At 37.3% G+C, this 23,593-nt stretch overlaps 2 protein-coding genes across 2 annotated transcripts in view; one reads left to right on the top strand and one right to left on the bottom strand.

Annotated features, from left to right (window-relative positions):
• Positions 1-7,770, top strand: part of CENPJ (centromere protein J) — a 48,611-nt gene extending 40,841 nt beyond the window's left edge. The window contains exons 11-16 of the mRNA XM_047077379.1: positions 245-309; positions 802-921; positions 3,911-4,051; positions 4,367-4,451; positions 4,756-4,876; positions 7,451-7,770. Coding sequence (XP_046933335.1) covers positions 245-309; positions 802-921; positions 3,911-4,051; positions 4,367-4,451; positions 4,756-4,876; positions 7,451-7,643 — 725 coding nt within the window. The 3' untranslated portion in view covers positions 7,644-7,770. The remainder of the gene's footprint in view (positions 1-244; positions 310-801; positions 922-3,910; positions 4,052-4,366; positions 4,452-4,755; positions 4,877-7,450) is intronic.
• A 2,270-nt stretch (positions 7,771-10,040) lies between these two features.
• Positions 10,041-23,593, bottom strand: part of RNF17 (ring finger protein 17) — a 122,645-nt gene continuing 109,092 nt past the window's right edge. The window contains exons 31-35 of the mRNA XM_047077378.1: positions 23,154-23,270; positions 21,745-21,913; positions 18,814-18,949; positions 14,033-14,222; positions 10,041-10,139 (exon numbers count right to left, since the gene is read on the bottom strand). Coding sequence (XP_046933334.1) covers positions 10,041-10,139; positions 14,033-14,222; positions 18,814-18,949; positions 21,745-21,913; positions 23,154-23,270 — 711 coding nt within the window. The remainder of the gene's footprint in view (positions 10,140-14,032; positions 14,223-18,813; positions 18,950-21,744; positions 21,914-23,153; positions 23,271-23,593) is intronic.

The following is a 23,593-nucleotide window of genomic DNA, read 5'->3' as shown; positions in this document are numbered from 1 at the left end:
GATGGATATTGTCCTTGTCTTTCTTGGGTCACACTGGACTTAAGTGCCTGAATAAATATTTGAAGTTCTATAATGAACTCCTATGAATTAGTAAAGAAAAATATTAAGACTTCGTTAGCTAATGGGTAAAGGATAGTAGTTCACAAAAGGATATGAACTAAGGAAATATTTGACCATAATATTAAGTAAATTTAAAACTTTCAATTAAATATGAAAACTAACTCCGACAATTATATTCTAACAGGTAATCCATCTCGAAGATCCAAGACTGTGCCTCCTCGTGACTTAGGCAATTTGGATAAGGGACAAGTAAATCTCTATATTTTTATATATTTAAACATAGATTACTCAGGCTTGAAACTGCTTAGTTAACTGACTTAAGTTTCTAAACCATTTATAAAGGTTTTTTACCTAACATTGTAAATGTTTTTTTTATTTTTTATTTTTTAATGTTTTTATTTATTTTTGAAGGAGAGAGAGACAGAGCATGAGTGGGGGAGGAGCAGAAAGAGAGGGAGGCATAGAATTTGAAGCAGGCTCCAGGCTCTAAGCTGTCAGCACAGAGCCCGATGTGGGGCTTGAACCCAAGAACTGTGAGATCATGACCTGAGCCGAAGTCAGACGCTTAACCGACTAAGCCACCCAGGCGCCCTGTAAATGTTTTTTATAAACACCAAATGCTAGCTGTCAAATCCTATAATAGGAGAATCTGGCATTTGGAAATAAATGTAAATTTTAGCTGCTTGAAATGTTATTACACGTCCTTTATGACAGATGAAAGAGAGCCTTTTGTCCTTACAGACTGCCTCACCCAGGGAGCCCCCTGAATCAGTGGACTTTTCAGATCCTGAATATAAAAAGGATGACAAAAAAGAGGAAAAAGAAGAAATCCAGGGAGAAATCAGTCATCCTGATGGAAAGGTTAAACTTTTTTTTTTTAAATAATGAATATTATAAGAAATAAGTATAGGTTAAAGTAGAATTGGAACACTCAAGATTCTAAAATAATTGATCTTCAAGACCACTGAGGGACCTTACGAACTTTAGTTCCTTGGGGTGTGACCTTAGCTTGAGTCTTTGGACTCCTAAAAATGCTAGACACACACAGGCATTTAGTTGCCCTTTCTAGTTTAGGGATACAGCAAAGGAGGGAATACAGTTCTTTGTTTAAACTCTGTTCTTTCTCTAAACATAGCTAAAAAGCCTTTGTAATCTTTGGTACTTTTTAAAAGCCTCTGTTCTAGGCCTTATCCTTCCTGCAGCCTTTCTGTCCATCTCTAGCTGCACAGTTTTATTCTTGTGCTTAGGAAAGGTTTTGAGCAGGAAATCGCCTGGCTTAGTGTTCCAGCTAGAAGTAAGGATGAAAAGGGAAGGGGGACATAAACAGGGTTTGTTAGCAGGGAGGGAATGAGGTAGTTTTTCCTCAGGTTTATAGAAAATTTACTTTTCTGAATACCTTAATTTGACCCATTTTAATTGAAATGATAAAGCCAAAGCCAAAATTCACTACTAGTCTTGAGGAGTGAGAAAGGACAAAATAACAAAGTCAAAGGAAGTAGTTAGACTTTCCCACCAATAATTTGTTATACTAAAGCAGAGTTGGTACAGGAAAAGATGTTTTTTTTTTTTAAGAAGAATTCTAGCTAATACATGGAAAAGGAATGAGAAAACTTGAGAATCATCACTTTGCAATCTCTAATTGAAATACGGGTTCTGGGTAGTAGTCATGAAAAACCATGAACCCATGGATGACAGGTTGATGGGGCTTCATGGCAGATCTAACTAATGTGACTCAGTTGGTCTTGAGTTCATGAGGACAGCAGGGGATTGCCTTCTGAATATGTAGCTATAAGCAGCTCTCATCAGTTCCTAGAGAGTATTCTTGTCAGAATAATTCAACCAGAATTTAATCACACCTCTAGATGTGACTACTAGTTTGTTTCCAGGAAGTATAAGGATATATGAGAACATGTTAGATGACACCATAATGGGAAAGCAGTCAACCAATTCCAGAGTGTGGGAAATTTTATATGGTTAATGACCCAGGTCCTTTAATAAGTAATTATCGTTAAAAAGGGGCAGGGCAGGGACTGTTAAAGGTTGAGATTTAAGACATATATCAAGTGTTGTATGTGACCCTGTTTTGATCAAATAAACTGTAAAAAGTCTTTTTCATGAATTCAGAGAAAACAGCATGGAGGTTATACCATGATGAAGGAATTAGTTTGTTACAAAAATAGACACCTAGATCAATGGGACCGGATAGACAGCCCAGAAATAAACCCATACTTATACGGTCAGTTAATCTTGACAAATGAGGCTAGAATATCCAATGGGGAAAAGATAGTCTCTTCAATAAATGGCGTTAGGAAAACTGGACAGCTACCAGCAAAGAATGAAACGGGGCCACTTATTTTATACCATACATAAAAACAAACTCAAAATGGATTAAAGACCTAAATGTGAGACCTAAAACTATAAAAGTAGTTGAAGAGAACACAGGCGGTACTTTCTTCGACGTTGGACATAGCAACATTTTTCCAGATATGTCTCCTAAGACAAGAGAAACAAAAGCAAAAATAAACTATTGGGACTACACCAAAATAAAAAGCTTTTGCACACAGCATTTGCACACAGCAAAGAGAACCAATAACGAAACAAAAGGCAGCTTACTGAATGGGAGAAGATATTTGCAAATTATATATCTGATAAGGTGTTAATATCCAAAATATATGAAGAACTTATACGACTCAACACCCAAACAACAAATAATCCAGTTAAAAAATGGGCAGAGGATGTGAACGCATTTTTCCGAAGACGACATACTGATGACACATGAAAAGATGCTCATCATCACTGTCAGGGAAATGCAAATCAAAACCACAAGGAGATATCACTTTACACCTGTCAGAATGCCTGAAATAAAAGACAAAAAAGTGTTAATGAGGATGTGGGGAAAAAGGAACCCTTTTGTACACTGTTGATGGGAATGCAAAGTGGTGCAGTCACTGTGGAAACAGTACGGAGGTTCCTAAAAAAGTTTAAAATAGAAATACTGTATGATCCAGTAATTCCACTACTGGGTATTTACCCAAAGAAAACGAAGGCCTGAATTTGAAAAGATGTATGTGCCCCTATGTTTATCGCAGCATTATTTACAGTAGCCAATTTATGGAAGCAAACTAAGTGTACATTAATAAATGGATAAGGAAGACGTGTGTGTGTGTGTGTCAGAGGAATATCACACAGAGGAATATCACACAGCCATAAAAAGGATGTGATCTTGCCATCTGCAACCACATGGATGGACCTGGATGGTATAAGTCAGACTGAGTATCATGATTTCACTCATGTGGAATCTAAAAAATTAAATAAATAAACCAAAAGCAGAATCAGACCTATAAATACAGAGAATAAACTGATGGTTGCCAGAGGGGAAGGGGTCGGGGGATGGACAAAATGGGTCAAGGGGAGTGGGAAAAACAGGCTTCCAGTTAGGGAATGAATAAATCATGGGGATGGGGATGAAAGGTGCAGCACAGGGAATATAGTTGATGATATTGTAATAGTTTGGAGACCGATGGGAAAGCCACAAGTGAGCAGAGCAGAATGGATAGACTTGTAAGATGACTATGTTGTACACCTGACACTAATATTGTGTACAGTCAACTATACTCTAAAAAAAGAAAATTCAGCAAAAAATGAGTTGGTTTTGGTAGAATAGGTGACATAAGAATGGTGGTGTGTTGATACATGGGAGTTTATTAACTTTTCTCCTTTTGTGACAATGTTGCTTGTATTATGAGAGATATCAAAGTAGTCAATTTGGAAAAGAGTTAGGGACACTTTTATCATCTGGTCTCAGGAGGAAATCTCTCATATTGATAATCTTGTTTCTCTTTTTTTGTAGATAGAAAAGGTTTATAAGAATGGGTGCCATGTTATATTGTTTCCAAATGGAACTCGAAAAGAAGTGAGTGCAGATGGGAAGACTGTCACCGTCACTTTCTTTAATGGTGATGTGAAGCAAGTCATGCCAGATGAGAGAGTGGTAGGTTTCCATAGCAGTGTTTTTCTCCATGGCTTAAACATCTCCAGAGAGGGGCGCCTGGGTGGCTCCGTCGGTCAGGTAACGACTTCGGCTCACGTCATGATCTCACGGTTCGTGAGTTCGAGCTCTGCGTCGGGCTCTGTGCTGACAGCTCGGAGCCTGGAGCCTGCTTCAGATTCCGTGTCTCCCTCTCTCCACCCCTCCCCTGCTCACGCTCTGTGTCTGTCTCTTAATAATGAATAAACGTTAAATAAAAAAAAAAAAAAAAAACAAACATCTCCAGAGAAAAAGCATACTGACTTTGTGTCTTTACAGATCTACTACTATGCATCTGCCCAGACCACTCACACTACTTACCCAGAAGGTCTAGAAGTCTTACATTTCTCAAGTGGACAAATAGGTAAAAACTTGTTCTGCCCTTTCTTAATTAAATGCTTTCCTTTTTAAAAAAATAAGGGGCACCTGTGTAGCTGAGTCAGTTGAGCATCTAACCTCGGCTCAGGCCATGATCTCACAGTTCGTGAGTTCAAGCCCTACATCAGGCTCGCTGCTGTTAGCACAGAGCCTGCTTTGCATCCTCTGTCCCCTCCTCTCTGCCCTTCCACTGCTCACGCTGTCTCTCTAAAAACTGAATAAACTTAAAAAAAAAAAAACCCAGAAAAATAAAATAAATAAAAATATTTATAGTAATTTTTTTTAAACAGAAAAACACTTCCCAAATGGGAGAAAAGAAATCACGTTTCCTGACCAGACGATCAAAAACCTGTTTCCCGATGGACAAGAAGAAAGTATTTTTCCAGATGGTACAATTGTAAGAGTACAAAGGTATGATAGCTGTTAAATTTGCTTCTAGATTTGTCAATTTTCAACTTCTATTTCCAAGTGAATTTTGAAAGTCTTAAAACATTTGTATAAGTCATTCAGAATGTTTTTGAGTTTAGCACTGAGCACAGATATACACTTTGAGAGCAGGTGAAGAGTTTTCAGCATTTTGGAGTTTAGATCTCGTTAGAGACGTATAGGCTCTAATATATACTCTACAGAAACTTAAAGGTCTGTATAGCACATGACAAAAGGGGAATGGCAAGTATTTGTACAGAATTAAATTTGGTGAAACTGGAAAACAGTGAATAAGACACAAAGAAGGAAAGCTGCCCAGTATTTAAGAATGGTTATTCTTAAATAAGAATATATTTATTCTTAAATATTTAAGAAATATTTAATTCTTAAATATTTAAGAAATATTTATTTCTTAAATATTTCTTAAATATTTAAGAAATTATTTCTTAAATATTTAATATTTATTTCTTAAATATTTAAGAAATATTTATTTCAATATTTATTTCTTAAATATTTAAGAAATATTTATTTCTTAAATATTTATTTCTTAAATAATTTATTTCTTAATATTTAAGAAATATTTATTTCTTAAATAAGAAAACAGTCTTTGAATTAGACTGTTTATTTCTTCTCTGGCTTATATTTTGATTTGCTGGATCTCCCTGTCCCAGCCTGATTAGCATTTTACTTCCCTGGCCTCCCTGACTCAATTTTTTAAAATAACAACCTCTTTATCCTTCTGAGTGTTACATTTCTTGAAGAGAGAATTCTTCCTAGTGACGTCTTCAATCCACAATACAGAGTTTCTTGTACTCACGGTGCTGAAGGTTCGTCAAGTTCACTGTCCTACTTTAGTTTGCACCCTCCTCTCCTAGAGTGTGCATGCATTTAACTAACTTGAATTCTGTGACACAGCAAAAAAAAAAAGTAAACGCTAATTGAAATAATGTAGCAACTTCTTATGCAGTGTTTTTCCTGAATATGGTTCGAAACTTTCTCTGCTGCTCAACCAAATAAATACCAATGTCTTCTAAAATTTGCGAAAAATTTTATCTGTACATTATACTCTGAACAATTTCAGAGACTTCCATCTTTTTTAAGTCTTATGTTTGAAATTTTCTGTAATAAAAAGAAAATATGAAAACCTCCATGTACTCATTTGTTAATTTTCCAACAATTTTTTTTAATTTTTTTTTTTATGTTTATTTTTGAGACAGAGAGACAGAGCACGAGTGGGGGAGGGGCAGAGAGAAAGGGAGACAGAATCAGAGGCAGGCTCCAGGCCCCGAGCCATCAGCACAGAGCCCAATGCGGGGCTCGAACTTGTCAACTGTGAGGTCCTGACCTGAGCTGAAGTCGGACGCTCAACCGACTGAGCCACCCAGGCGCCCCCATTTTCCAACAGTTGTTAACTCATGGCCAGTCCTTTTTCATCTAAACTCAGGCAAATGTCAGATATTAGTTCATTCAGGATTATTTTGGCATTTTTGATTTATAGCAGTGGTTCTTCAACTTCACTGTGCATTAAAACCACCTGAAGGGATTGTTCAATTGCAGAATGCTAGGCCCCATGCCAATAATTTGCATTTTTAATGAGGTCTCATGTGATGCTGTTATCCCTGGTCCCAGGGCTGCACATGATAAAGCAGTGGCTTTCAAAATGGCTTTTAAGTCTAACACTTAAATGTGGCGCAAAGCCACTACATTTACATAAAATCTGAGAAATAACCAAAAAAACAGTGTGGAGAAGTGGTAATTCACCATCTATAAACCTTGCTTTGTTTCTAACAGCACATCATACCTATTTTTAGGGGGTTCAGTTTGAATGTCCTGCATGCACATCAAGCAGTCCACTTGGGATTAACTGCTTCTTTTGTTTCATGGCTTCTGAACAGGTCTTAAGTCTAGTCATGCCCCTTCCCAGGAATATAAAGTCTCTTTTCCAACCTGATAAAGAGCAAGCATTACTTAGTGAAAAGAATAAAGTAAAAACTGAAAGCGGTATTTTAATACAATGCCCAGTTTTTCTTAGATGCATAATACATCTAAAGTTAAAAAACAAACCTAAGGATTTTGTAGTTTCACGACATAAATTTATTAAAAACTTTTCATGGGCACCTTTCCTTTTTTATTATTTTTTTAATGTTTATTTTTGAGAGAGAGAGAGACAGGGACAGAGCGGGAGCAGAACAGGGGCAGAGAGAAAGAGACAGAATCCGAAGCAGGCTCCAGGCTCTGAGCTGTCACTGCATAGAGCCTGACACGGGGCTCAAACTCAGGAGCCATGAGATGACCTGAGCTGAAGTCTGACGCTTAACTGACTGAGCCACCCAGGCGTCCCCCTTTTCATGGGCACATTTAAATGCTAATTTGATCATTGGAACTAATAGCGTGAAGCAGAAACAGGGTGGAAAGAATTTGCAAAGAAGGCATTGTATAAGGAAAGGACCACAGGAGGCTTTAAGAAAAGAGAGAACTGTCAGAATCAAAAGCCACTTTTAGATCATTTTCCTGTTACATATTTAATATTTTTAAATAAATTCTATTTTAAATTTACAGAGATGGCAACAAAATCATAGAGTTTAATAATGGCCAAAGAGAACTACACACTGCCCAGTTCAAGAGACGGGAATATCCAGATGGCACTGTTAAAACCGTATATACAAATGGTCATCAAGAAACAAAGTACACATCTGGTCGAATAAGAGTTAAAGACAAGGATGGTAATATCCTAATGGATACAAAATTGTAATGATCCTATATGTGACTCATCATGAAATAACACTAACTTGATTTTCTTCTCAAAAAATGTACACTTTTTGTGGATTCTGTGGTTTCATTTATATATAAGTGGAAGAGATTATGTTTGGATTATAAAATAAAACATCATAATTTTTTATATTCTTTGAAATGTACAAGAACAGCTTTCATTTTTAATTCACCTGTCTTCTACAGTTGAATGCATGTCCAAGGAAAGAAATATTACTTTATGAACTGTGTAGACTGTAAAAATAATGAGACTCTTACTTGTTGAAGATGGTTATAAAAACCAAGAAGTACAAGAAATACAATAGCACAGATTTTTCATGAGCACATCAGCCACAGAACAAGACTTTGCACAGAAAGTTTAGTCAAGGAATAAGAGAATGTCTCCAGTCAGAATATACTGTGTTCAATTAGTACTAAAATTAAAGCATTTATCTACTGTAGAGGTTCTTTAATATAATGGAATGGGAAGTTAAAACCATGAATAAATATAAATAGGTCAAACAACACAGGTAGAAGAGTTCATTCTGTGAGTACAGAGCATCACAGGAGAAAAGTTACAGTGAGGATACGTAAGTGGTCAGAACAGGACACTTGAGGATGGAGGGCGTGTGAAAAATAACTAGCTGGTGTTAACTGAACAACCACAGGTACCCTGATGTTATAACCTATAAAACTGTAGGCTGACAGAAGCAAGATGTCCTTGAAGGAAGGACAAGGCACCTGCAAGGCACTTACATAATAATTACAGGTTGCTGTAGTCACTACAATAACTTTAAAAAAGCTAAATATATCAATTCCAGATGATTTAAGAACTGAATATGAAAAAAGTTGCAAACTTCTCAAATAAAGAGTTATATACATCATCTCAGGATAGAGAAGGATTTTTAAATGAGGCACAGCGCAAACCTTAACAGCTTGATGAATGGTGTGTCTAAAGATACCACGAAAAAGAAAAGATAAGCCACAGACTAGAAGATATATATATATATATATATATATATATATACTTGACAAAGGATTAATATCCAGAATATGTAAAGAATTCCTACAGATAACATAATTACAAACAACTCAACACAAAAATGGACAAAGGATATGAAAAAGCAAACAAGTGACTACTAAACCAGTGAATGCATATTGAAATAATAAGATACCTTTTTATACTAGTATCATATACTGGCCACACCACATGTTGCCAAGGGACTCAGACTACTGATGGTAGTAAATGGAGTAAACCACCTTTTGGAGAACAATCACCTCGTGACCTAGTAAATTCCACTACTAAGTACATATAGTAGAAAACCCGTAACATGTACACTTATTTGTAATTGAGAAAAAACTGGCAACAGTCTAAATATCTAGCATCAGAATTATGTGCACAGATAGAAGAGTGAAAGTGAATAAAGCAGAGCTCTGCATACCAACATGGATAAACAGTGCCAATAGTGAGAAAATTAAAGGTGCGATAGTGCACGCACTAAAAAAATATACACAGCAGTACTATATCTTGCTTATGGATGCATTCATATGCAGCAAAATAACGTAAGAATAATAAACACCAGAATCACAACAGTGTTCACCTCTTCAGGGAAGAGAATGATTGGGGAAGGTCACTATAGGAGCCTCCAACTGTACTAAGAAGGTCTTAAACTGAATATATATTCGTTATAAAATGAACTACATTTTTTCATATGCCTCAAATACTTGCTTTTGAAATTATTGTAAAATAAAACCAGAAAATACTTGAAAGCAAATATTTATTAACTATTTTTTTTCAAACAATTCCTAGTAGTTTAACATGTAAGAAAAAAAACGCCAGCACAACTGCAGAACAAGTCAAGAAAAGTAAGCCTGAACTGGCCTACATGTAACAGAAAACCTGGGCTGCTGTAGATGCTCTGAAGTGTTTACCTGAAAAACAAAATGCATGTTATTTAAAACCTTTGCTTAATTTAATGTTCAAACTAGTTACTGAATCACCTGTTACATTTATGTGGATGAATAAACAGCTGGTCACCCAAGCAGTTCAATAGCTTTATTAGGACATGGATTGTTCAACAGTGTTCTGTGCATACCATATCCTTGTGTGCTTAAATTACTTCTAGTGCCCATCCCCAACAACTATCTGGTACTATGAATAGTCATGATAGCCATTCCAAGCGTTCTTACAGATGCAGATCCTCTCTGGTTCTGGTATTTAATAGGTGAAAAGGGCCTACAAAGAAGTCTAGAAGAGTCTTGTTGAGCTTTGTTAAAATTCTTTGAGAAATCAAGGAAAATCCAAAGATGCTTTTATGGGCAATTTAGTATTAATCTCCACTATATTAGTTGCATGCTTTATGCTGATCATAAGGGTGAACAAGAAGTCATGATACTTACATCATTCGTCTCGGTCGGCCAGCCCCATTTCTACTAATGACATATGAACTGGATACTGTTCATCTTCATATAACGTCACTATTTGTTCTGGTGCCTGAGCCTAAAATTAAAAGACGGTTGTCAAGAAAATACACTAAGGTCTTTGCTGGCTTTTCTCTCCTACATTTTGCCTGTATCACACTGGAAGGAAAAGGCATTCTCCAAATTTATTAATAATTTATACTTTAAAGAGGTCTTTGTGATGGTTTCCTATTAAATCCCATTCTTTCCATTCTTACACTTTATTTAAAATTTAAGTCTTCCCAAAAGTTTACCTAGATTGAGCCAATGGGCTTTAACACTACCATCCCTGTTAAAATTCATTTATATTCTACCCATGTACCTTTATGCATAAACTGACCAAATTTTGAATGTTATTCGTGGTGGTAAATAAATACATTTATCTGTAAAAATACTTACAACTCTGTGTTTCCACTGGCTTCCTGAGAGAAACCATACATAAGCTATTTACTCTGCACACACAGAAGCATGATATGTACCTCTAGAGGTTTTCAAAATGTACTTTCTAGTTGTTTCATTAAGAGCTCATTCTTGTCAGAGCCAGTACGTCAGGAATCCCCAAATCCTGGGTAGGTTGGGCTGAAACAATAGTGTTGAGGACCAGGCTGAATTAAAGAGTGTATTTCCATTCAAAGGGGTTGTTGCTGTACCACTCTGGCTGAGTGCCAGTTTGGACAGGAGACCTAGGATTCCTGGAATTTATAATATTTAACCAGAAGTTAGAAATACAGAATTTTGGGGGTGAGTTTTTCCAATTTTAGACACTGCACTAAATAAAACAGGTTCAGGCTAGATTCTGCCTATGGGACACCCCTTTGTGACATGCTAATCCTCTAAAGAAAGAATATTTAGGGGTGCCTGGGTGGCTCAGTCGGTTAAGTGGCCGACTTCGGCTCAGGTCATGATCTCGCAGTCTGTGAGTTTGAGCCCCGCGTCGGGCTCTGTGCTGACAGCTCAGAGCCTGGAGCCTGTTTTGGATTCTGTGTCTCCCTCTCTCTGACCCTCCCCTGTTCATGCTCTGTCTCTCCCTGTCTCAAAAATAAATAAAATGTTAAAAAAATTTTTTTAAAGAAAATATTTATATTAAACATGATCTGGACTTTCTTATTTGAACCTTTGTTTTTTTCTATTTTTCCATAAATGTGTTATATGCATGATATAGGTGTGGTGTGTGTGTTGTACGTGTAGTGTGTATGTGATATGTGGGTAATGTGTGTGCAGTATGTTATGTGTATTCTGTATGTGTTGTGCGTTTTGTGTGTGTTATGTGTGGTGCTGAGTGGTGTTTTAGTGTGTGTTTGTGTGGTTTATGTGTTATGTTGGTGTGTGTGGTGTATATGTGGTGTATGAATAACATTTCTGTAGTGTGCTATATTTTGGTGTGGTTTTTGTGTGTTATATGTGGGTTATGTGTAGTTTGTGTGTGCTGTATGTTTGGTGTATGTGATGCTTGTGTGCTGTGTGTATGGACTGTGTGTGGTATGTGTGTTGTGTGTGTCTGGTAATATGAGCAGTGTGAGTGGTTTTGACTGGGGCATGGTGTGTGTGTAGTATGCGTTGTGTGTAATGTGTGTGCATTATGTGTGAGATGTGCATGGTGTATCAAACATGTATGTGTATGTGGCATATACTTGTGTGTGCAGTGTGTGTAGTATAAGAGTTGTATGTGTGGTGTATGAGTGGTGTGCATGGTGTTTGTTGTGTGATATGTTTGCGTGGCAGATATTTGGTATGTGTGGTGTGTAAATAGTGTATTAGTGTCAGGTATGCAGTATGTGTTTATATTCCCTATGTGTTTTGTGTGTTGTGTGTGTGCTACCCGCCTTAGTGTGTGGTTTATGCTAGTGTCTGTTGTGAGCGGTGTGGGTGTTCCAGTGTTGGGTTCATTATATGTGGTGCCCATGTGGTGTGTGACTGATCTTTCTGTAGTGCATATTGTATATTTGTGTGTGGTGTTTTTGTGGTGTATCAGTGTGCTATATGTTTGGTGTGTGTTGTATATTTGATGTTTGTGTGATATGTGTGTGCACATGGTACATGTGTACTGTGTGACAGGTATGTGTGGCATATGTGTGGTATCTTGTGTTTTTGGTGTGGTGTTTGTGTTATATGTTGGGTAAGTATATGGTGTATGGTATTTATGTGTGGTGTATGTGCAGTGTGAATGGTATATATGTGATGAATGGGTTGTGTGCAGTTTATAGTATAAATGTGTTGTAGGTATGATGTAGGTGTGGTGTGTGATGTTTGAATGTTGAATGATGTATTTGTGTGGTTGGTATGTATTGAATGAGTATATGGTGTTTGGGTGATTTGGTTTTTGTGTGTGTTCTGTATGTGTAGTGTGTGTTGTATGTTTCTCTGTATTATGTGTGGGGTGTGAGTGCTGTATATGTGGTGTAGGTTATTGGTGGTGTATGTGTGTGTGTTAAGTGTTGTGTGTTTTTGAGTTGTTCATGTGTTATGTTTGGTGTCTCAGTGAATACATGGTGTGTGTGAATGGTATTCTTGTGGTTGTGTGGCATGTGTGTGGTATGCATGCTATATGCGGTATTTGTGTGTCTTGTGTGTTTTGTGTAATTCTTGTTTGTTGTATTTCAAGTGGGTATGTAATGTGTTTTATGTACGTGGTATATGTGTGCTCTGAGTGTGGTTTTTTATGATGTGTGTGGGAAGTTTGTGGTTTATGTGTAGTTTGTGTAAAAGGTTTTTGGTAAGTGTGTGTTCTATGACATGGTTTTTTGTGTGGTACATGTTTGGTGTATATTTTATGTGTGATATGTGGTGCATGTGTGTCTTTGCCATTTATTTTGCATGTTATAAGTACAGTGTGTGTTGTATGTTTCTCTCTGTGTGCTTGGTGTGGAACGTGAGTGCTGTATGTGTTTATTTGGACTTTTTGATCAGTTCTACGGCATTAAATTCAAAACTAGTACACATCCATCCTTTTCAAGACTTCGACCAGAATTCCTATTCTGGTCTTTCCTACTTTTCAGATACAGTTCAATTCACTTCCCAGACCTACCTTATTATTGTTTTTACTTTTTTATTATTTTTATTATTATTGTTACTTATTATTTGAATGCCTAAGGAGGAGTTCAAATACTATATATATCCTAATCTCTTTAGATGGAAATAATCCTTTTTTAAAGTTTATTTATTTATTTTGAGAGGGCCCATGAGCAGGGGAGGGGCAGAAAGAGAAGAGAGAATCCCAAGTAGGCTCCATGCTGACAGTGTGGAGCCCCATGTGGAGCTTGAACTCACTAACCATGAGATCATGACATGGGCAGAAATCAAGAGTCAGATGTTTGTGCCACCCAGGTGCCCTGGAAATAATCAATCCTTATACACCACCTCCCCAAGTTACCTATACTTCTTTTATGATATGATAGACTGTATTTCATTCTGCCTCATTAATGGTTTACAAATGTTTGATTTCCTTCATTGACTTATGAATTCTTTGACTACAGGACACTCATCTTGATCACTGTCATCTTATTGATTGATCACATCAATGATATTTTATAATAAAAGTTTGCTAAATATAAACTAAAACATAGTTTTAACAAACCTTAAAATTAATCTTGTATATTTATAGCTTTATATGCTTAAAAGCAATTTTTTTGCATCTAGAGTTGCATAGATTGAAAGCACTTTAGGGGCGGCATCTGGGTGGCTCAGTCGGTTAAGCCTCTGACTTCAGCTCAGGTTATGATCTCTCGGTTCTTGAGTTCCAGCCCCATGTCGGGCTCTGTGCTGACAGCTCAGAGCCTGGACCTGCGTCTGATTCTGTCTCCGTCTCTGCCCCTCCCCCACTCAAACTCTCTGTCTCAAAAATAAACAAACAAACAAAAAAAAGAAAGTACTTTAGAAAATTAATAGGGACCCTAGAAATAGCTTCAAGTAGATTTAATTAAGATAGATAGTTACCATGGAAGAAGCATAAAGTTGTTTCCCTTGAAGACAGTCTATCATAGCCCACAGTGCTTCCATGCTCCATTTGGGACAATATGGTATTCTGGTCTTCCCCGGATCTCTTAAGGGAGGTTTAAACCCTGCCAAGAGAACCTTTATGGCTCGGGCTGGATACTGCATAAGATGAAGAGGAATCTGACGCAGTCTGTCACAAAAGAAATTCTTAAAATGTTCAGAATGTCATGATTAAAATTCTCTAACAGCCAAAACTAAAACATAGGTATAAAGGTTTGGACATTGGATTTGGCAATGAATTCTTAGCTGTGACACCAAAAGCACAAACAAGAGAAGAAAAAATAAACTGGACTACAACAAAATTAAAAACTGTGCAAAGGACATAATCAACGAAGTGAAAAAACAACCTACAGAATGATAGCAAATATACATTAAAAAGTAGACATTTCTCCAAAGAAGATACATAAATGGCCAACAAGCACATGAAAAGAACTCAACATCACTAATCATCAGGGAAATGCAAATCAAAGCCACAATGAGATGTAACCTCACACCCATTAGGGTGGCTAGTATCAAAACCCCAGAAAATAATGAGTGTTGGTAAGGATGTAGAGAGAAACTGGAACTCCTGGGACACCTGGTATAAAATGGAAAACAGTTTGCTGACTCCTCCAAATATTAAAAATAGAACGAGTATGTGATCCAGCAATTCCACTTCTCAGTATATACCCCCAAAGAATTGAGGGCAGGGTCTTGAAGAGATATTTATACATTCACATTCATATCAGTATTATTCACAATAGCTAAAATGTGGAATCAACCAAAATATCTATGAATGTGCAGGATACAAAATCAGTGTACAGAAATTGGTTGCATTTCTATACACCAATAATGAAGCAACAGAAAGAGAAATCAAGAAATCGTTCCCATTTACAATTGCACCAAGAACCACAAAATACCTAGGAATAAACCTAACCAAAGATGTAAAAGATCTGTATGCTGAAAACTACAGAAAACTTATGAAGGAAATTGAAGAAGACACAAAGAAATAGAAAAACATTCCATGCTCATGGATTGGAAGAACAAATTTGTTAAAATGTCAATACTACCCAAAGCAATCTACACATTCAGTGCAATCCCAATCAAAATTGCACAGGCATTCTTCTCAAAGCTAGAACAAACAATCCTAAACTTTTTATGGAACCACAAAAACCCTGAATAGCCAAAGTTATGTTGGAAAAGAAAACAAAAGTGGGAGGCATCACAATCCCAGACTTTAGCCTCTACTACAAATCTGTAATCATCAAGACAGAATGGTATTGGCACAAAAACAGACACATAGACCAATGGAACAGAAGAGAGAACCCAGAATTGGACCCACAAATGTATGCCCAACTAATCTTTGACAAAGCAGGAAAGAGTATCCAATGGAAAAAAGTCTCCTTAGCAAATGGTGCTGGGAGAACTGGACCACAACATGCAGAAAAATGAACCTGGGCCACCTTCTTACACCACACACAAAAATAAATTCAAAATGTATGAAAGACCTAAATGTGAGACAGGAAACCATCAAAACCCTAGAGAAGAAAGCAGGCAACAACCTCTTTGACCTCAGCCGTGGCAATTTCTTGCTTGACACATCTCTAAAGGCAAGGGAATTAAAAGAAAAAATGAACTATTGGGACCTCATTGAGATAAAAGTCTTCTGCACTGAAAAAAAGAAAAATCAACAAAACAAAGGCAACCGATGGAATGGGAAAAGATATTTGCAAAAGACATACGGGATAAAGGGTTAGTATCCAAAATCTATAAAGAACTTACCAAACTCAACACCCCAAAAACCAATAATCCAGTGAGGAAGTGGTCAGAAGACATGAATAGACACTTTTCCAAAGAAGACATCCAGATGGCCAACAGACATGAAAAAATGCTCAACGTCACTCATCATCAGCGAAATACAAATAAAAATCACACTGAGATACCATCTCACACCAGTCAGAGTGGCTAAAATTAAAAACTCAGGAAACAACAGATGCTGGCAAGGATGTGGAGAAACGGGAACCCTCTTGCACTGCTGGTGGGAATGCAAACTGGTGCAGCTGCTCTGGAAAACAGTGTGGAGGTTCCTCAAAAAATTAAAAATAGAATTACCCTACAACAGAGCAATAGCACTACTAGGAATTTATCCAAAGGATACAGGAGTGCTGATTCACAGGGGCACATGTACCCCAATGTTTATAGTAGCACTTTCAACAATAGCCAAATTATGGAAAGAGCCTAAATGTCCAATGATGGATGAATGGATAAAGAAGATGTGGTTTATAGATACAATGGAATACTACTTGGCAATGAGAAAGAATGAAATCATGCCATTTGCAGCAACGTGGATGGGACTGGAGGGTATTATGCTAAGTGAAATACATCAGTCAGAGAAAGATATCATGTTTTCACTCATATGTGGATCTTGGAAAACTTAACAGAAGACCGTGGGGGAAGGGAAGAAGAAAAAAAATAGTTACAGAGAGCGAGGGAGGCAAACTATAGGAGACTCTTAAATACAAAGAACAAACTGAGGGTTGATGAGGGCGGCAGGGGAGAGGGGAAATGGGTGATGGGCATTGAGGAGGGCACCTGTTGGGATGAGCACTGGGTTTAGTATGTAAGCGATGAATCATGGGAATCTATCCCCAAAACCAAGAGCACACTGCATACACTGTATGTTAGCCAACTTGACAGTAAATTATATTAAAAAAATATCCATCAATGGATGAATGGATAAATAAAAGGTAATATATACAATGATGGGATATTATCCAGCCTTAAAAAGGAAGAAAATTCTGATACATGCTACCACATGGATGAACCTTGAGGACATTATGCTAAATGAAATAAGCTAGTTATACAAAGACAAATGCTGCATGATTCTACTTATATGGGATACCTACAACAGTTAAATTCATAGGGAAAGAAGTAGAATGGTGGCTGCCAGGGACTGGATGAGGGGCGAAAGAGGGGGAATACTGTTTAAAGGGTACAAAGGTTCTGTTTTGCAAAATGAAAAGATTTCTGGAGGTTGGCTACATAGCAATGTAAGTATAGTTAACATTACTTAACTGTACATTTAAAAGTGGTTAAAATCGTAAATTTTATGATACATGTATTTTACCACAATCAAATATTACAAACAAAAAAAAATTAGAAAAAAAACAGGTGTCGGCAAGGATGTGGAGAAACTGGAAGCCTTATGCATTGCTGGCAGGAAAGTAAAATGGTATAGACACTGCAGAAAAGTTTGGCAGTTCCCCAAAAAGTTAAACAAAATTACTATATGATCCAGCAATTCCACTTCTAGGTATACACACCAAACAACATAAAGCAGGGACTCAAACAGCTACTTGTACATTAATGTCCAAGCAGCATTATTCACAATAGCCAAAGGATGGAAATCGCCCACGTGTCCATCAACATATGAATAAACCAAATGTGGTATATACAAAGGAGTGTTATTTAGCCATAAAAATAATGAAATTCTGATACATGCTATAATTGAATATGCCCTGGAAATGTTATCCTAAGTAAAATAAACCAGACACAGAAGGACAAATACTCTATGATAGTACTTATATAAGGTACCTAAAATAGGGCAAATTCAATGAAGACAGAAAGTAGAATAAAGGTGATCAGTAGCTAAGGGAAAGGAATGGAATGTTATTGTTTAACGTGTACAGAATTTCTGTGTGGGATCAGGAAAAAGTCCTGAAAATGGACAGTGGCATTAGCTGCACAACATCTGAATGTACTTAACACCAATTAAATGTATGCTTAAAAATGGCTAAAATGGTACCATCTTACACCTGTCAGAATGGCTAACATTAACAACACAGGCAACAACAGATGTTGGCAAGGATGCGGAGAAAGCCAAAATGCCTTTGCATTTTTGGTGGGAATGCAAGCTGGTTCAGCCACTCTGGAAAACAGTATGGAGGTTCTTCAAAAAACTAAAAATAGAACTACCCTACGACCCAGCAATTGCACTACTAGGCATTTATCCGTGGGGTACAGGTGTGCTGTGTCAAAGGGACACAGGCACCCCCATGTTTATAGCAGCACTATCAACAATAGCCAAAGTATGGAAAGAGTCCGACTGTCCATCAATGGATGAATGGATAAAGAAAATGTGGTGTGTATACAATGGAGTATTACTCGGCAATCAAAAACAATGAAATCTTGCCATTTGCAACTACGTGGATGGAACTGGAGGGTATTATGCTAAGTGAAATTAGAGAAAGACAAAAATCATATAATTTCACTCATATGAGGACTTTAGAGACAAAACAGATGAACATAAGGAAGGGAAATAAAAATAATATAAAAACGGGGAGGGGGACAAAACAGAAGAGACTCATAAATATGGAGAACAAACTGAGGGTTACTGGAGGGGTTGTGGGAGGGGGACAGGCTAAATGGGTAAGGGGCAGTAAGGAATCTACTCCTGAAATCATTGTTGCACTCTATGCTAACTAATTTGGATGTAAATTTTAAAAAATAAAAAATTAAATTAAAAAAAAGAAACAAAAATAAAAAAAAGAAAAAAATGGCTAAAATGGTAAAGTTTGTTATATTTTACAATAAAGAGACTTATAGATTTAAAAAATCCTAATAAATAAATAGCTTTAAAATAGTTTTTCTTTTATAAGAAGAACCAAAACTTTCCCAATAATTATTTTAAAAAGCTCTAAGAATTCTAATTCAACTAAGTTGACTTAAAAGAAAAAAAAAACCTGTTTATTGTCAGCTTTTCAGTTGATCCGTAATCAACAAATTGCACCAGGACAGCTAGAGGATTAAAGTCTTTAACAGACACAATCTTTGCTCTATACCATAAGCCATCATCATATTCAGCAAGGCAAGGCATTTCTAGAAAGACAGAAAAAAGGAAAAAATCACATTGCTTTGTATTTTCTTTAAAAAATTGTTTTTAATACAGAAAAGTACAAAGAAAACGTAAACACCATAAACCCATCATTCAGAACTAAACACTCAACAGTTTGTCAAACACTGGATCCTGCATGTTTCTGCTTACAGTCTATGCACCTGTTTCTCCTAATTCCCAAGCACTAAACTCTGAAGAAAGGTACTTCTCCCATTCTCACAGTTCCTAGTTCCTCTGCCCATGGCTTAGACCATCCTTGCACTGCCCTTGCATCTTAGACTTCCCAAATGTCTTTTCATTTGAGCCATCATCTTCTGCAAAAGATGCTTTCTGCTATTCCTGCTTTCAATTTGGTCCTCCTTCAATCCATTCTGTAGAAAACCACCAGGATTAAATTTAAAAAATTCAATTGCCCTTGTTTATAATTCTTCAATGGCATTATAAACATCTCCAATATCAAGTCCTTAGTACTGCAATGTATAGGGTTCTTCACAATCTACTCCCAACCATCTCCTACCACATATCCTCAAGTGTTACCTAACTAGAATCACTTGAGCTTCTACTTTAGCTCCTGGCTGTTCCCCATATCTAGAATGTTCCTCAATGCCCCCTTTAATGATAAACCTCTTTCAAAGATCAGCTCCAATTTTACAAAGCCCTGACTACTACTAATCGTTGGTTTCTCTGTGATCCTACGGCACTGTGAACACACCTTTAATGCAAGCTGTTATTTTCATACTGAACTTAGTTTTCATGCCCCTCTCAGCAAGCCCACTAGTTCTTATGTGCAGAACTATATTTGTATTCCTAATACAGTATCTGGTACCATATTGCTTGGTAAAAAATCTAATGAATGAATGCTACGCTTGAGTAAAACTGGAAAAATTAGTATAGTATCTACTTCCCTTTTCTTCGTACACTTTTAGATTTCAGGGTAGACAGAGCATACTTCAGGCTCCTGTCTTCTTCTACTTCCACCCCTCTCATTCTGTATGTTATCCTATTCTCTTCTACATAATCTCCACAAAAGTGTAGTTGTGGGCAAATGGTATTTAAATACTACACAACTCTAATGTACAAAGATTTTTATGAAAGAGTTGTAAACAATTTCTTGAGTTTATAGAGAAGATTATCAATGAAACAGTAAAGAATCTCCTCTAATAGAGCGGTCTGCATAATAAGCAATTGACTGAATCACTGTTAACAGTCCTTCCAACTTTTACCATTTCCAGCCTTAAAAACATGGCTGAAGTTTCATCTCAAAATAGAATTAAAAACAAAACAACACAACAACCCAACCAACCTAGTCGTCATGTTATTTTAACCTACGAAATAACTTTTTAATAGGCATTTGCCTACAAATCAACTTGTACATATGCATATTAAAAAAAAAACTTTTACTGAAGGATAAAATACCCACAGAAAATGCACAATATATGTATAGCTCCATGAATAATCACATTACACACAGTAGGTTTCTGTGACTTCCCTTTAGACAAGAACACAATGAGGAAGGAATTATCTCATCCAGGCTATAAATCTGAGTTTATAAAAAGAAAAAATTATGAATTTATTTGTCACTCCTTCAACAAATGTTTATGAGCACCTAACTTGCACAAGGTGCCCTTCTAATTGCTGATGGCACAATTAGGTACAGAGAGTCCCAACTCACAGTGCTTTTTGAAAAAGAAGCAGTACGCATGAGGAAAAATGGGGCAGGGGAGGGTGGCGGGCAATGCTACCTTCTATGGGGAGGGCAGGGAACACCTACAGTGTGGGGACGGTTGAGCAGACATCTAAACTGCTATGTACAGTTTGGGGGAAGAACAGAGGGAAAGCGAGTGCTGTTTATCAGCCAAACATGAGTCACAACTAATTAAAATCTCATTGAGTAAAATCAGGTAAGATTTTAGGCTCATGCTTTCCTTTGCTTTAGCTTATCCTCTGATACACAAAATACTAAGAAAAAATACATCTCTGTATCACATAGTGATAAAAATGTATAGATACCACTCTTGGTTTTCAGAAATTGTCAACACCAGTAATGAGATGCATTTTTTTCTTAAAAGAATCACATATACAATAAAGATGGGTAGGAATGGATTAGAAGAAAAATATACACCACTATTTGACCTATCCTGACAAGACAGGACACAATCTGAGTGCCCATATCCAACTCAAAATTACCAACTTAGGTGGTTTGTAATTAAAATTAATGTCATTTAGGTCTGAATGACAACTTTCACAATTTGAGCTAATGGTAAAACCTCAGGCTTAGAAAAATCATCTTATGCAGTCAATTTTCCAGTGCAGACCAAGTTCTGGAACATGGAAATGCCCCAAGGCAGTTACTTCCCTTCATCTGGAAAATGAGAACGACACTTCATCTACAGTGTCTTGTGGACTCAAAGAGATGGTGCTTATAAAGTGTACAAGTATCAGTTAACATTAGAAATAGACCAGCCTCGGGGCGCCTGGGTGGCGCAGTCGGTTAAGCGTCCGACTTCAGCCAGGTCACGATCTCGCGGTCCGTGAGTTCGAGCCCCGCGTCGGGCTCTGGGCTGATGGCTCAGAGCCTGGAGCCTGTTTCCGATTCTGTGTCTCCCTCTCTCTCTGCCCCTCCCCCGTTCATGCTCTGTCTCTCTCTGTCCCAAAAATAAATCAACGTTGAAAAAAAAAATTAAAAAAAAAAAAAAGAAATAGACCAGCCTCAAAAGTCCATTCAAACAAAACAACGGTTTTATTAAGGATCCTATTATACTCAGAAAATTTAGCATACCTGTTCTAAAATCCGTCAGCGGAGGAAACGTTTCCACATTCTTATTCAACCTCCTCAGTGCTTCGTTAAGGCTTTCAGACTCAGATTCCCAGCTAACTCCACTGTCATCTGTGTCACTATGCTGGTTAAACAGATTACAACTTTCTACAGAATCAAGGCAAATATACACCTAAGTTGGGGAGAAGGGAAGGAAAAGACTTTCGAATTTTGTAATTTTTAGTATCCACTTATACGGACAAAATTATTGCAGCAGGCAGTCTGAACAAGGGCCTTGATGATCCCTTGTACAGTTCCTCTCCCACATCAGACCAGAGTTGATCTTTGAGAACAAGAGAGTGTGACAGGAGTGATGATAGGTTACTGCTGAGATCAGAGCATCAAAGACACGTGGCCCCTGTCTTGGTCGTATGCTCTCCCTGCAACTCTCCTCAGGGAAGCATGCGCCATGTTCCCAGCAAGCCCGCGGGGAGGCCCACAGGGCAAAGCACTGAGCCTCCAGACCACACCCAGCAGAGTCTTTTTGGAAGTGGGTCCTGGGTGCCATTTCTACCACCAACATCTCCACAGCCCGTCAGCGAGAGATCCCGAACCAGTACCTAATTAAGTAGCTCCTGGATTTCTGACTCTCATGTGGGTTTTGTTCCAAGCTAAGTTTGGGGTAATTTGTGATGCAGAAATAAATAACTAATAGGAAAAGAAATCATTACAAAAACCAACTACAGCTGTATACTATTTTCTCTGATGGAATTATATAGCAAATTCTTCCGCCTGTGAAAAACGGTTTACTATGGAAAAGAGCTGAAGGAACGGCCTGAGCTACTTAATTGGTCACTTCTTTCTTGTTAGGCAAGGTCATGTAATTGAATTTTCTTTAGTGAACTTATTTATTCAGTCAATATATGTTGAGTGCCCATTATATAACAGGCAGCATTCTAGTTCTGGGAACACATCTGTGACCAAATCAGGCAAAAGTCCTAGTCTTCATGGAGCTACATTCTAGTATGGTGAAGCAGACAGTCATAGTAAGAAAGGGACACTGTGTGTTAGAAGACCGTAAGTGGCATGGAAAACAGAGCAGGGTAAAGAGCAGCTAGAGTTCAGTGTGGGAAGAAGCCATGGAAATGAGATGTTTAAGATTTCGTAGATGGAAACAGTTCTGCCCTAAAAACCTAAATATTGATATAAACATGACTAAAGCAACACAATACTGGAAACACAGCAACTGCCTGGAAAACTTGCTTTATTAACAAATGTCTGAAGAGGAAATGACACAGTGGGCAAACTGGAGGTCACTGATTTTCAATTATTTAAGATCAGGAAGACAGAAGTGTGAAGAGTTGATCCTCGAGTTTAAGATCAAGACTGCCTGTTATATTTTTAACCAACAACCGATCATTTAGACCACATACCTCATTAGGTGAGACCACATGTTTAACTTGAACAGCATAGAGTTCTTCTGGGGGAGGCAGAGATGAAGGCAAGTATGGTGGTAAAATAGGAGTTTCTGTTTCAGACAAAAGCAATTCCTAAAGCACCGAAAACAAATTCAAATTTCAGAATAGCTATTACAGAAATCCAATACATTCATTACAGTGCCAATTAATTTTCAATTAGCAGAAAGCAAGCTCTCTTAGATAATGAATACCACAAAATAATTTTGTTTTAGGACCAAAATGTGAGTAAAGATTTTCAGCACTCTTTTGTTCCTCCAGTTAAAAAATTTTTGTGTGTGTTTAAAAACTCAGATGAATTTTTTTTTTCATGTATACATATTTACATATACACACAAAACTCTGGAAGACTGGCTAACAGTTAATGGTAATTGTCACTGCTTAGTGGGACTGGGGCA

This window comes from Lynx rufus, unplaced genomic scaffold, assembly GCF_022079265.1.
Source record: "Lynx rufus isolate CCGP_SWC_20201006 ecotype Redwood Valley unplaced genomic scaffold, mLynRuf1.p SCAF_1, whole genome shotgun sequence".
Taxonomy (NCBI): Eukaryota; Metazoa; Chordata; class Mammalia; order Carnivora; family Felidae; genus Lynx; species Lynx rufus.
This window is presented reverse-complemented; position numbering and strand designations above follow the sequence as displayed.